This window comes from Manihot esculenta, chromosome 8 (genome assembly GCF_001659605.2).
Source record: "Manihot esculenta cultivar AM560-2 chromosome 8, M.esculenta_v8, whole genome shotgun sequence".
Classification (NCBI taxonomy): Eukaryota; Viridiplantae; Streptophyta; class Magnoliopsida; order Malpighiales; family Euphorbiaceae; genus Manihot; species Manihot esculenta.
In genome coordinates this window covers 40,468,405-40,481,711 of record NC_035168.2, presented here as the reverse complement: position 1 = coordinate 40,481,711, position 13,307 = coordinate 40,468,405, and the positions used below count along the sequence as shown (strand labels likewise).

Below are 13,307 nucleotides of genomic sequence, written 5' to 3'. Positions count from 1 at the left end.
AGGAGGTCTTTATGCAACAACTGCCTAGATATAAAAATCCTTCAAAGTCTCATCATGTGTGTAAGTTTCTTAAGACTCTTTATGGCTTGAAGCAGGCACCTAGAGCATGGTATTAAGCTCTTTGGTCTTTCATTATACAATATGGATTTCAGTTATCTTAATGTGATCATTCCTTTTTTTTTTTTTTAATCGAAAATGAAATATTTGTTGTTATTTTGTTGTGTATGTAGATAATCTCATTATAATAGGGAATGATTCATCGTTTGTAATTTGGTTTGTTCAAGCTCTAAGAAATAAGTTTTCGTTGAAAGACCCTTAGACCCTGTCATTGTTTCTTGGTGTGGATGTTCATCAAATGACAAATGGTCTATTTCTTTCACAACATCATTATATCCGAAAGCTTCTAGAAATAGGTAATATGGATGGGGCTAAAGCAGTGTCTACTCTAATTGTCGTAGATAGCAACTTAAGGAAATCAGTTTCTAGATTTTCTGTTGTGGATCTTACTACTTATCAGAAATTAATTTGAGGATTACAGTATTTTAGTCTTACTAGACCGAATATTACTTTTACGGTTAATAAGTTATCACATTTTATGCAACATCCGAATCAGTTGCACCGGCTAACCTTGAAACAGCTGCTCCGATACCTCAAGTCCACTATTGATTCCGGTATTACTATCACCTCTCAATTAAAACTTGCTTTTCATGCCTTTTCAAATGCAGATGAGGTAGGAGATCCTTCGAATAGAACTTCAACTCAGCAAAATACCGATAAGTTGGAGTTCTAAAAAGCAACGAACAGTTGCTTGGTCCAATACAAAAGCTGAATATAAGGTAATAGCTTCAACAGTAGTTGAAGTTCAATGGGTTAAGTCCTTACTAACTAAACTCGGCTATAAGGTACCATCGTCGATCATCTACTGTGATAACATATCTACGATATATACGTATTAGAATCTTGTTTTTCATTCCAAGATTAAACATCTTGAAATAGTTATTCACTTTGTTCGTGATTTGGTTCAATAAGAAACTCTTCGTATTTCCCATATTTTGTCCAATAATCAATTAGCTGATTTATTGACAAAACCTTTAACAAATGTAAAGTTTCATATTAACAGGTTTAAGATTGATTTCTATGATGGATCCTCAATCTTGCAGAGGAGTATTAGAGATAATATTGGTTCGATTTTGGAATCATAATCAAAATCAATCACTTGAATTCATCTTCTGTTATAACTCTACTAGAGATAATGTTGATTCGATTTTGGAATCATAATCAAAATCAACCACTTGAATTTATCTTCTATTATAACTCTGTTAACTTTATATTGATTGAAATATTTGTATAAACTCTCTTGTATTTATTTATACTATACTCATATTAAAAATAAAATAAATTTTCATTCTGATAAAATTTCTTTAGTCGGAACTCTTTCTATCCAAAGCACCGCAAGAGAGGATATCAAGCTGCATATATGCATCTCCCAACCCCGCCGAAAATGGAGATACAAGCAAGCAAGGGCGGCAACAACACGACAAGAAGGGATCGTCGTATGGACTACCTCCATGATGATGGTGGTGGTGACTCGTATTCTTTTCTCAAGTAATTAACCAAGGAAAAATCAACAAATGCCCATTACTCAAAGCAACCAAATTATTAAAAATTTTAATGCCATTCCCTTTTGCACAAGTTGTACAAGCACAAACAAACAAGAAGCCAAATCTATTGCCTAAAATTAAATGCACATTTCAGAATTATACTTGGAATAAATAAATTATAGAAGCAATTTTTCAGGAAGATTTCATATTTAAAGGCGGATTTTAGAAAAGTGGAATGAATATAATCTATCAAAATTCAAAATTACAGGCGAAAACACCTCTCAGTCGCTATCTCTATCAACAAAGATCTTTTGCTAGAGAAGCAAAGGATAAGAACTGAAAGGGTTGGAAGATTTTTTCTTTTGGAGAATCAGATCAGTAAAGAAAAAAAAAATTCAATTATGTGTGAAGAGACTTGAGTTATCTTGGAAGAGCACTGAGCTTGATTCATAGAGATTATATCCGTCTGCAATAGAATATCTGAGTTGAGTTTCCTTGTATAAACTATTATTCGCACGCAAAAGGAGACTGCTGACGGAACGGGAGTCCCGTGGATTGGACTTCCTTTCATAACTCATGACATAAATAATAATAATAAAATAAATAATTTGTCAACTCATTTATTTATTTCATAATTTTAATTTATGTTTTTTCTTCATTCAAATAAAAGTATAAAACCAATTTTCTGAACTGTTTTTTTTTTGTCTAACCAAATCAAACCGGAAGTCTTCTCTACTCAGTTTAGCACTTCCTTCTTGTGGACTTGGACTTATGGACCTGGAGCTTACAATTCCTTATTGTAAGCTTAGACTTGTAGGTCTGGTTCTTTTATTTTGTATATGTTAGAGCCTTAATAGCTTCTTTCCTTTAAGCCTTCTATGTTTTTCTATAAGCCTTGAGAATTTTAATGGATTTTCTGTGACCTTCGAGAGAAAAAGAAAAAGAAAAAAAAAAAAATCTGCAGACACCTCCAAACAAGGCATCAACCATAAGAATAGAAGTACAACTTGTTTTTGGTTTGTTTCAGAGTTTAACAGAGCCGAAAATGTATCCACGTAGCTGAGCCAACTAGTTTGGGATTAATGCCTAAAACTAAATTGTTCTTATTGTTTCATTCCTCAGGAGTTAGCTGTAATCTTTAAGTCACATCAAACTCTTCTATCTTGCAACTTCCAATTTCACAAGGTTTTGTACATACAACACAAATTGCTCATCACATTTTAGAGTGAAATTCCTGGATATACAACTGTAGCTTTAGCAGGGAATTCACCTTTGTGCTGTGTGATATTCATCTACTCTCGCTTATCCTCCTCAAGATCTTCTCCCAGCCCTTTCCGTTCTAGCTTAGTCGTCATATCCACACTGCTCGTTAACGAGATACCCTCCTCGTCGAAGTCTTCGCCTGCCTCCTCTAAATATGCATACCTACAAGTCCACAAGCAGTTACTAGCTGTTATTTTGAAAATTACTTTGTTGCTTCTTTTTGCTTCCACCATTGGAAGGACATGGACAGGGTGTGATTGTTGCCATTTGAGCTCAGTAAGTGTTCTAACTAAAAAATATAAAAAAGTCGACAAACAGTTTGTCTCATAAAATGATTCTAAAGGAATTCCTCCATTGTTAATGAAAATAACAAGACTAGTATAGAGGAGAATAAGATGAAAAATATATTGACTACATGTGTGTTTATATACAGCTTGTGTGAATAATCTAGAATGAATGAAAAGTTACTGTTCTCTTCTCTAATACCGTTATAACAGCTAAGATATTTACAGAAACGCAGCTGGTGGTGAAGCAGATTCTAGAATCTGGCCCTTCTGAATTGGGCTTGAACACACCAAATAAATAGAACTTGACATCAACAGAAAACTTCCATAAAAAGAGCAGAGCCGATTTTCTTTAAACGATGCAGTTTCTCACAGTTAATTTCCATACAAAAGGGATGATTCACTACTTCACAAGTCATATTTTCTAAAACCCACCTCACAAACTTAGATGATAGATTTCATCCTAATAGGCACCTCAAGCAACAATACTATCAAGCCAAATATGCTTTCATGTTTTATCAAGATGAAAGCTATGAAACTTTATTTAAATGCAGAAATGTAGGTCCTGTATTGTTATAACAACCACATAAAATGAAAAAGAATACAAGAAAACACCAGCTTGTAAGAAGCAAGTAAAGATATATATCACTGAAATGAAAAACACAAATCATAATTCTGCATCGGCTTGCCAGTGTGGTTTCATTTTGAAGAAAATACTCTGATTAATGTGAATATTAGTTACAAGATCATTAAACTACATGATTTTAAATTTTGGCCTTCATATGCAAGTATGTTTCTCATTCTTTTCTTGAACCACAAGGAAGTCTACTGACTATTTGAAAACTGCATTTGTGGGGGAGGGGGGCAGGTCGCTCCCCATCCCAATAAATCCCTTCTCCCAACTTCATTGGTGTTGGGACTGAGATCTTTAAGTTGTAACCTGAGGTAAATTGTCATTGTTGCTTCCAATAGTCCTATGAAATTCTCTAATTACTCCATTAGAAGGAGATGACTCAAGCTTCAAACGTTATAAAGGAATTCATTCCATTACTGTTTTCAAAAAAAAAAAAAAAAACCCGTAATGAGATATTAGATTTGAAGCAGTTTGACTTTGATCTCAATTATGATCTAGAAAACGTATCATAATCCTGGCATTTCCATGATTAATGAGAAAGAGTTGAGGTCTTGCACGAACTTAAAAGAGACAAAAAGTAGAAGCAAAAGGAGAAGGTTTTGTCAAAGAAAGTACCTAGTTGGGTTGGGTGAAGGAGCCCATAGGACACATATCACCACCAAGAGAGAATATGCAAGCAGAGTCCAGAAAGCAGGAATGATCCAGGCTACTTGCCATAGCTCACTTAGCGGGTCAGTTGCATTGAAGTAGAGCTAAGAAAACAAAAACCAGAGGAGGTCCAGGAGGATGAGTATTCTTTTGAATAGAAGAATAATGAAATATATACCTATCAATTTCAGCTGTTAATGCACATCCTGAATTCAGAAAATGTTAATTATCGATAAACTCATTGGTGATCTGTAATAAGAACATAAGTATCACCTCAAAGCCAATCCAAGCTATGGAGAGCAGAACAAACACTGCAAGAGAATTGGTAAATTTTCGGTAGAGATCTAGTTTAGCCATGTTCCTCCTCATCTGTACCCACCAGGCAAAGGGGGCAAAAGTTATGTTAAAAATAAGACAATTTCAAAGTGCTAGATGAAGATCAATGAACAAGGACAAAAGGATAAACCCACTAACCTATATCTCACATTTCCAAACTTCATTTATCAGACATCAAATCAGTAGATGCATTAACTTTTGAAACATTTAGGTCAGGTTGAAAGAAGATAATTACCTGAAGCTTCTCCAAAGTTTTTGATAGAGAGGAGAAAATCCAAACAATAAAGCAGGAATCTAGGAAAGCAACAGGTAGCACTAAAAATAGCTCAGTTTTCTTAGACAAGTCATTGATGTTCCCTAGATGTTCAACAAGCTCAAGTGCCTCTGAGGCAATAAAATATATCAGACCAAGAAGAACCACTCTTGATGTTAAACCCCCAAGGGTTGGCTTTACTACACCATACCCCATAGAGACAACCAAAAGGAGTAGGCGAGATAGGGTCTTCTTCACAGTCCTAGAGGTCACAGCCCACAATGTAACACCCATTGGCCTTAATCCAGTCGAATTAAAATTGGCATACTCAAAATACCAAACAGCCGTTTCACACATTCCAAGTGCAATGACTGCTGTGATGTGGTAGTGCAGCTGTATAACATCCTTCCAGTATTGAACAAACTTCAAAAACCAGATTAGTCCTAGTGCAAGGTAAGCCAAAGACATAATTCCATAAAATGTCATCAAAGGAGTCATCTTCCCAGGTAAATAACCATTAGGGTTCTTCCACACAGTTCTCCCCTTGATCAAGGTGCCCTTAAGGTCTGGATTGCAAAACATGAAATAAAGGTAGTACATTCCAGTACTATTTATTTCCACCGTTTCAGGTTTCATTTTAGTTTCTTCATTTTTTCCAGCAAAGGATGTTTGAATGCGTTTAGGCCATTCTGGGTTGTCTTGGTCTTTCTGAATAATTACCTCTCCCAGCATACAAGATCCGGTCTGAGCAACAGCAGGGTGACAGCATATGGCATTAAGTTTTAGGAATGCCCCTCCAATCTTTTCCCTGTCTTTCACCTCAAATATGATGGCTTCTATCAATCCAGTGTTCTGCTGCATTTCATTCTGCTTACTGGCAGCCTCCTTTGTCCTCACAAAGGTGACATCTTCAAACCTGCAATCAATAAACGACCCAATGTCCTACTAAGGAAGGGGAGTATAAATGAGTGGTTCACGAGTATAAAAGCATCAATTTTTTGTAACCATATTTAGAATTCAAGTGTTCTTAAAAAGGAATCTCCAAAATTCGAGTGACATTTAACATGATGATCATGAGTTCACAACCCATAACTAAATAGCATTTAATTACTTGATTATCCACTTGATCACAACTTAAAATTAGCAATCAGCATGTATATACATAGAGAGAGAGAGAGAGAGAGAGAGAGAACCAATGAAGAAGAAGACGAATTCTAACTATCATAAGAAATCAAAAAAGAAATAGCAGAAAAGGCAGAAAATTAAAAAGCTCAAAGTCAATTCATAAAATTTGAAAATAAATAAATAAAGGACGGAACCTGATGAAGGACTTTCCTTGGAGGGGTTTGTCAGGAGAAGAAGAAGAAGAGGAATCATGAACCTTAGAAGCGTAGAGGCCTTCACTGCCGCCATGGAAGAAGAAGCCATCGGAGCGTGGAATAAAAGCTTCGTTTCGGTACTCATGAATCGAGGCACTTACCTCTTTAATTATTGTGCAGCACAACACTAAGCCTACAACAAATCTTAATCTAGAGCACCGGATTTCTCTGAATTCCATCTTCGATTATCCTAAAATGTTCTCCTTCTTTTCTTCGCTCCAGCTCCAGTCTCTTCTATGAAGCTAATGATTGCTAATTGGCAAAGATTCCAACATTTTTCTTTTATTTTCTAAGGTTTGTCACAAGCAAAGACAGTAACACTTGACCAAGCTACAGAGAACAGAGCGAAGATAATAACACCACAACTGTCTGCCAGGCCTTTTACTCTATAACTAAGGCCTCTCAAAGCCTGGTTATACATGAAGTGGGCTGAGTAAGCCTGGTAAAAATATCCAGTAGAGCCACTTATATTTTCTTTATTAATTATTTTTCACATTCTTTCATTTTCATATAACATAACATTTTGTTTATGAGCATGTTTGCCTATCTACCAAATACAGTTATACCCATGAGTTTTCACAGCGTTTTTATTAATTCATATAACTAATGCATAAGAATGAGAGCTAAATTCATTTCAAGTTGTCAACTGGATTAAAAGTTTTGGGTATTTTAAACTGTTAATGGTTCGATTTTCTGATTCTATGGAGCCCATGGGCCAAATGTAGTTAGGGCAGATATTCAACTAATTTATTATATATATATCAATTTTGTTGAACATTAATGTGAAATACACTTAGAAAGAGACCCACAACAACAGGGTCACAATACAGGGGTCTCGGTGAAAACACCACCATGACCAGGTGCACTCTGAAAAATCAAAGAAAAAGAAGACAAAGATGATTTACAATGAAGAAATCCTGGGTTTGTGTGGTAGGGCTGTTGCCTCTTGTCTTGTTTATATTGGAAACTTTTTATATTCTCCTTTTCAGAATTCACAGCTGTGAGCTGTTAACCTTCTCCTTTTCATTTTGCTTTTCAGAAATATTTTCAGCTTCCAAATCACCACCACTACCTAACTCTTCCCCCTTCCACAACAATCATAGTAATTTACTTTTTCTTTTTTCCATTTCATCCTCAAATTTGATTTAATATTAAAATTTTAAAATCAAAATTATATAAACACGAATTAATATTAATATTCTCATCTCTAAATAAACAATACTAAAATGAATTCAAACACAACTTGGAACGGTGGGACTTATCTAAATCTGTCTGTCATCGGCTGAAAGCAAAGGAGAGAGACGTGAGACCCACAAATCGGTCTCATCTCGGCGAGGATTTGAGAAATTGGGATATTAACATAGTCATTCTCCCTTTCCTCACGTTCACACTATATATCAAAATTAATTAAAATTTTCAAATTTGAAAAGATGATTGACGTTTTGATGGTGAAAGCTTGTCGTTTCTCTTTCCATCTGCTTTTTTAATATCCTTTTTCCACCATGTGCTCTCCCTCTCTCCATCTCGACTCTTCCACGCTTTGCCTTCCCATCTTCAATTCTTTTTGCTAATTAATTAATTTATTAGACTTTAATTCAAACTTAATTTCATTGCATCATATTTTATGAATGACCTTAATATTTGTTATAAATAAAAATAGAAAAATATAGTCCAAGTTGTTGGTTGTATTATCCTTCAAAATTATTTGGTAATCCCATAGTTAATTATTTTATTAAAAATAATAAACGATGATATGCCAGTTTTTTATTATTTATTGGTAAATTTTGAGATCAATTAATTAAAATTTAGAAGAAAAAAAAAAAAACAAAAAGAGTGAAACATATTGGGAGCAAGAGAAGAATAACGCAATGGAGGGTTGATACCGTGGGGCGTCACCTTCATATGTGGATCGATTAATTTTCATTAATTAAATTGGCTTGAATTTTCTGCAAATTAAAACGATGTCACTTCCACCAATTTTCTTGTGGCCTCATATTATTTATATTCTAAGAAACTAATTTCAACTACTCTCTCTCTTACTTTGAAGCTTCTAAATAATTAATTAATTAATTCCCAATTGGTGGATTCAATTTTTCATATTGTAGACAAATGAATGGAGAATTAAATGTTTGACAAAATAATTTTTCCCTTTGAATTATCATGGAGTATTATAGTATAGATAATGATTATCTTTTGTTTTTTTTTTATCATTTTTAATAAAAAGTCACCCTTTTAAATAATTATTTAATTTGATGTTATATATAATATTAAATATTCTACATTCTTAAAAATATCGAGAGTATTTATCTTAACAGAAGAAAAATTATTTACGAAAAACGATTTGACAAATACCTTATCATACATTTCATCTGTCTCTTGAAAAATTCAATATATAAATTTAATATTTTTTACAAGAAATTAAAGATGAAATTAAGAGTTATTTCACGTAAAAATTAAAGAATCCAAAAAGGTGATAAAGCAGCTACTTATTTAATTAAATATTGCACAAGAACAAGGTTCTGCGTCACACTTAATTAAAGGAGCTTATGTATAGTTTACAATAATTAAGCACGCAAAAGTAATTACCTGATAACTAAAACTAATTTTTACATGGAAATTACATTTAATTTTCTACTGATAATCAAAGTAACATTCCAAACCATCATCAAAGAGATTATGAACAGATGTCCCAATCATATCAATGTCCGAACTATGATGGGCAGTAGTAGTGCTAGTGGAGCAAGACGAGTTAACCCCAGAAATCACATCCGCAGGATCAAATGTATCTTCAAGCGTGACAAGATAATCAGAGGAAGATGATTGCTTGTGGGTCAGATGATGATCATCATTACGTGGCAATTCGTTGTTGTACTCCTGTTTTATTGATCGGAAGGATGAGAAAATTGGGGTATCTTGTTTGTTTGTGGGGTGGTCATGATGCAGGTGGCCATTGCCATTGGCACTGCTGTTAAAGCTTAATAGCATGGAAGATTCAGTAGCATCTGCATCATCAGAAGCGTCCAAGAAAAGGTGACAAGGCTTGACCAAGTTCTTGCAAGTGTGGTGGCCGTAGTATGTGGTTCGATACATCGGAGGTTCATCTTCAATTCTTTGAACTTGCTTCGTTGCTTGGCAACCCTGGTCGAATTTGTGAGTGCACCTGAAATAGTTCCTGCCAACCCAAACAGATAAAAGAAATTAAAATAATAATAATTAAGTGAATAAATAGAATATATATGTGAATAATTGAAATGATTGATGATACCTTGGATGTTTAGCATTTAGGATCACTTTCTGTCCATATTTTCTCCATGCATGGCCGTCATCCACTAGAACAGAACTCTCTCTTACCCATGATTGGGAAGTCCTTCTGCAAGTTGCAAAATTTTCATTTAAATTGTTAATTATATATAAATGCAATTTGGTTTCGTAACCCAATTGTCTAAAATAATTTAGAATAGATTCTTTGTTATTGTAATCATTAACTAAATTTATTTTCATCATAATTAATAATTAAATATAAGCTTATTATACTTGTACTAAATAAGATTATCTTTTCCTGAGTAAAAGTATTTTTCCAATAAGCAATACATCTTTATTCATTAAATTTAATGAAAATAGACTAAATTTATTTTTCTAAAAAAATGGAATACTAGTTAAAATTTATTAAATATGGTATTTATTATTAATTTTAGATGGTAAGAGATGAGATTATATAATATTATATAGAAAATAGCAAAATAATAATTAAAAATAGTATTAATAAATACTAATAGATGTAATATTGTACTAAAAAAATTATTTTAAAATTAATTTTTTGTTACAATTAATAATATAAAAAATACTATTAATTCAAATAATTAATTATTTTTCATATATAATAATCGTAATAGTATATAAGTTTTTTTAAAAAATTAATTATCTTTGTTTAGATGAAATTCAGTTTATTAGGATTGCTCAAATCTATTATTTGTATGAAAATTATAATGAATAATATTAATATTATTACCTCCTCTTGTAGCATCCCCTCCGATCCTTCCTTGTGGAAGTACTTTTACTACTCTCCTCGGAATCTTCAGACTTCCGGCCGTCCCAAAAAGGCGAACCTACTTGAGTACTCGCCGGAAATTGTGAGACCGCATCAGTCTCAACTCTATTCAATATAGAAAGACTACTGGTGAAAGTATTCAAGATCTTCACTACAAGATCCTCAGCAGTCATAGATCCATCATCTCCAGCGGAATCGCAAAGGAAAGCTTTAAGCTGGTTAGCAAATTCGCGACCTTTAACCAGCTCATCGATCGCTTTTCTCCTATCTGACGGCAAGTTTTCCGGCCAACAGGATTCCATTTTCGGCGAGTCTACGATACTCTCTACTAAATTAGTTAGCGATAGTGTAGGAGGATATTAGAGACCTTTTATCATAGGAAGATAATAGAGAGAGTGGAGAGTACACAGCGTTGTAAAAGGGGTGAAGATTAAATGAACCTACAAGGAAATTTCTCTCCTTGGAGGAGACTGCAATACCCACGCGCGCTTAGCGAGAAAGAGGTGGACCACGCGGTATCTATTCGAAATATTCATTCGTCTCTTCCTTTCATCAGTGCAAGTTGAGCGCGTGACGTGAATAGCGCGTGGTATAATTTAGGTTTTCCCTCGGCTTACGAATAGGAAGTGATGTCAGAATGGTGACATCAGCGAGGGTGGTTCATTGTTCTGCCACCTGTTTTTCTTTAATAAAATAAACCAAGTGGTTGGGTCCCGACATTTTTCCATGTTTGTTTGGACAAAAGAGGATTACAAAATTTAGTTGCAATATACCGATAATGCCCCTTAATTGAATTTTCTTTTAATGTGGGGTCTACTGTAAAATGAGGGTGTTTTTTGGAACGTTAGTAAGACAAGAATCCGGTTGTTAAATTCTAGAATATTAATTCTTTTGAAGTCACAGAGAGACCTGAATTTATCTACATACTTGAAAAATAATTAATTTTATTAATTTTTTAATCATATTACTTTAAAAAATTTTAAATTTTATTAAATATTAAAAGATATTTTTCATAATTCATAAAAAAAATTTATTTTATAAATTAATTATATATAAAAAAGAAAAATAAAAATTATAAAAAAGAGAAAAATTAAAATAGACTATGCTAAAATAGTAATTTATTTTAAAGGTACAGTAATATTATGTTTATTTTTTAAAAGTAAATATATTTTATATAAATTATTAACGAAAATTTATATATATGAAATGCGTTTAATATGTCCTCTTATTTATTTAGAAAATTTTATTTATATTTTAGTGTAAAAAACTAATCCATTTTGAAAAGCTTACAATACGTTTAATAAGAGAATTAGAAATATAAAATTTAAATTTGATGCAATACATTTTTTATTCAATTCATTAAAAATGTAAAAAAAAAAACTTAATAAATAAGATGATGAAATTTTAATTTTATTTTTAAATTTTCAAATTTTTTAGTTTAAATATATAAAATTAAGTGGGATTTTGTTCTTAAACTTGTTCAAAGATTTTTTTAAAATTTTCTTTAAAAAAAGGGAAATTTTTTATTTTAATATAAAATCAATTTAAGAATTAAACAATAAATATAAGAAAATATAGGTTCATAGCACATAGAAAAAGCTCTTTTTTGCCTAAATTCCTTATTTTATTTGCTAAATTGAGCAGAAAAATAGCATTTCAAAATAAATAACGACAAAATTATTATAATATTTTAAATAACATATAATAGAAATGGTATTTTCTTTTTTACTTTCCACATTCAAGGGAAATATATATATATATATATTTTAAATTAAAATTGCTTAAGAATATATATATATAATATGTGGATAAATAATGAAATATAATATAACCATTTTATAATTATCCAATGTGTAGTTAGAGGACGAATCTGTAACCAAATGGGTTGGTGATATGCCGTGTGAAGGAGTTCACACTTAACTTCCAAAAATTTTAAAATATTCATTCAAAGGCTAAAATCTGAGTTGGATGTCATGAGAGCTCAGATGTAATTATTTATTTTACACCTAGATAAAAGATAAAATTATTTTATTTTATATTTAAGTTTATTTGAATAAAAGGAAAAAATATTTTATAATTTATATCTATTTTCAAATTATAAATATATCTCTATATTGTTATTCTCTTTTTAAATATTTAGACTTATTTAAAAAACAATTTTTCTAGTGTTTTCCTCCCAGTGTCAAAACAACTCATTATTTTTTTTTTTTTTTTTAAAATTATACCTATTTCCTTCCATCCAAACATCCACTTAAATTTTGCTATTTATGGTAGCTATAACTTTATTTAAATACAAGAAATGCAGGTTTGTTTGGTGGCTCAACGTTAGCTATTGGTTATAAAATTTTGTAGTTTGGAATTTTTTATAAAAAAGAAAAAAAATAACCTCGGTAAATTAAGTTTCAGCAACTCACAGATTTTTATCGTCTGGGCAAACAGAGAAGACAAAATTGAATATTGTTCCCACTTCATTCACCATTTTAATTGATGAGAGCATTCCTATTTGAAGTGAAATTTATTAATTTTAAAAAATATATTAAGATATTTCTAAATTATTAAAAAATTTATTAATTAATTTTAATTATTAAAATTAATTAATTTAATTTTTATGAAATTAAAAGATTAATTAATAAATTTTATTTATATTATAATGAATAAATAATAAAATATTTAATATTTTAAATATATTTTATTAAATTTTACTAAAATTTAAAATAATAAATAATTATTTTTCCCTAATTTAAGAATGGACCCATTGCTTTTCTTTCTTCTGTCTTTTTTTAGGCAAGATATTTTTCTTGCTTTTGAGTCGCATTACATCAACCTCATTTTAACGAAACATATTCTTCGCAGATAAATTA

The 13,307-nt window shown here is 31.6% G+C and overlaps 2 protein-coding genes across 3 annotated transcripts; both read right to left on the bottom strand.

The window, feature by feature from the left end:
• Window positions 1-2,548: 2,548 nt before the first annotated feature.
• On the bottom strand, window positions 2,549-6,758 carry LOC110620935 (transmembrane protein 87B). Of its 2 annotated transcripts, XM_021764885.2 has the most exons (5): window positions 6,339-6,758; window positions 5,002-5,935; window positions 4,704-4,799; window positions 4,398-4,534; window positions 2,549-3,026 (listed from the first exon to the last, which is right to left on the bottom strand). In XM_021764885.2, exons 1-5 carry the CDS (start codon window positions 6,575-6,577, stop codon window positions 2,894-2,896), a joined length of 1,539 nt encoding a protein of 512 aa, XP_021620577.1. In that variant the 5' UTR covers window positions 6,578-6,758; the 3' UTR covers window positions 2,549-2,893. The 2 variants fall into 2 exon arrangements, with proteins under 2 accessions (XP_021620577.1, XP_043815147.1); XM_043959212.1 differs by lacking the exons at window positions 2,549-3,026; window positions 4,398-4,534 and having other exon boundaries at window positions 4,905-5,935.
• A 2,113-nt stretch (window positions 6,759-8,871) lies between these two features.
• Window positions 8,872-10,847, bottom strand: LOC110620043 (WRKY DNA-binding transcription factor 70). Its single transcript, XM_021763603.2, has 3 exons — window positions 10,408-10,847; window positions 9,664-9,768; window positions 8,872-9,570 (listed from the first exon to the last, which is right to left on the bottom strand). The coding sequence occupies exons 1-3, from the start codon at window positions 10,746-10,748 to the stop codon at window positions 9,030-9,032; spliced, it is 987 nt and encodes a 328-aa protein (XP_021619295.1). The 5' UTR covers window positions 10,749-10,847; the 3' UTR covers window positions 8,872-9,029.
• Between the last annotated feature and the right edge of the window lie 2,460 nt (window positions 10,848-13,307).

What these genes read in the sequence shown, in the direction of transcription:
- LOC110620043 (XM_021763603.2), bottom strand. Translation starts at nt 10,748, where the DNA reads ATGGAATCCTGTTGGCCGGAAAACTTGCCGTCAGATAGGAGAAAAGCG. An exon ending in AGGGGATGCTACAAGAGGAG is followed by an intron (nt 9,769 to 10,407) that starts GTAATAATATTA and finishes TGCAACTTGCAG; the next exon opens with AAGGACTTCCCAATCATGGG. An exon ending in CTAAATGCTAAACATCCAAG is followed by an intron (nt 9,571 to 9,663) that starts GTATCATCAATC and finishes TTGGGTTGGCAG; the next exon opens with GAACTATTTCAGGTGCACTC.
- LOC110620935 (XM_021764885.2), bottom strand. Translation starts at nt 6,577, where the DNA reads ATGGAATTCAGAGAAATCCGGTGCTCTAGATTAAGATTTGTTGTAGGC. An exon ending in TAGCTTGGATTGGCTTTGAG is followed by an intron (nt 4,535 to 4,703) that starts GTGATACTTATG and finishes TTGTTTTCTTAG; the next exon opens with CTCTACTTCAATGCAACTGA. An exon ending in CCTTCACCCAACCCAACTAG is followed by an intron (nt 3,027 to 4,397) that starts GTACTTTCTTTG and finishes GTGGACTTGTAG; the next exon opens with GTATGCATATTTAGAGGAGG.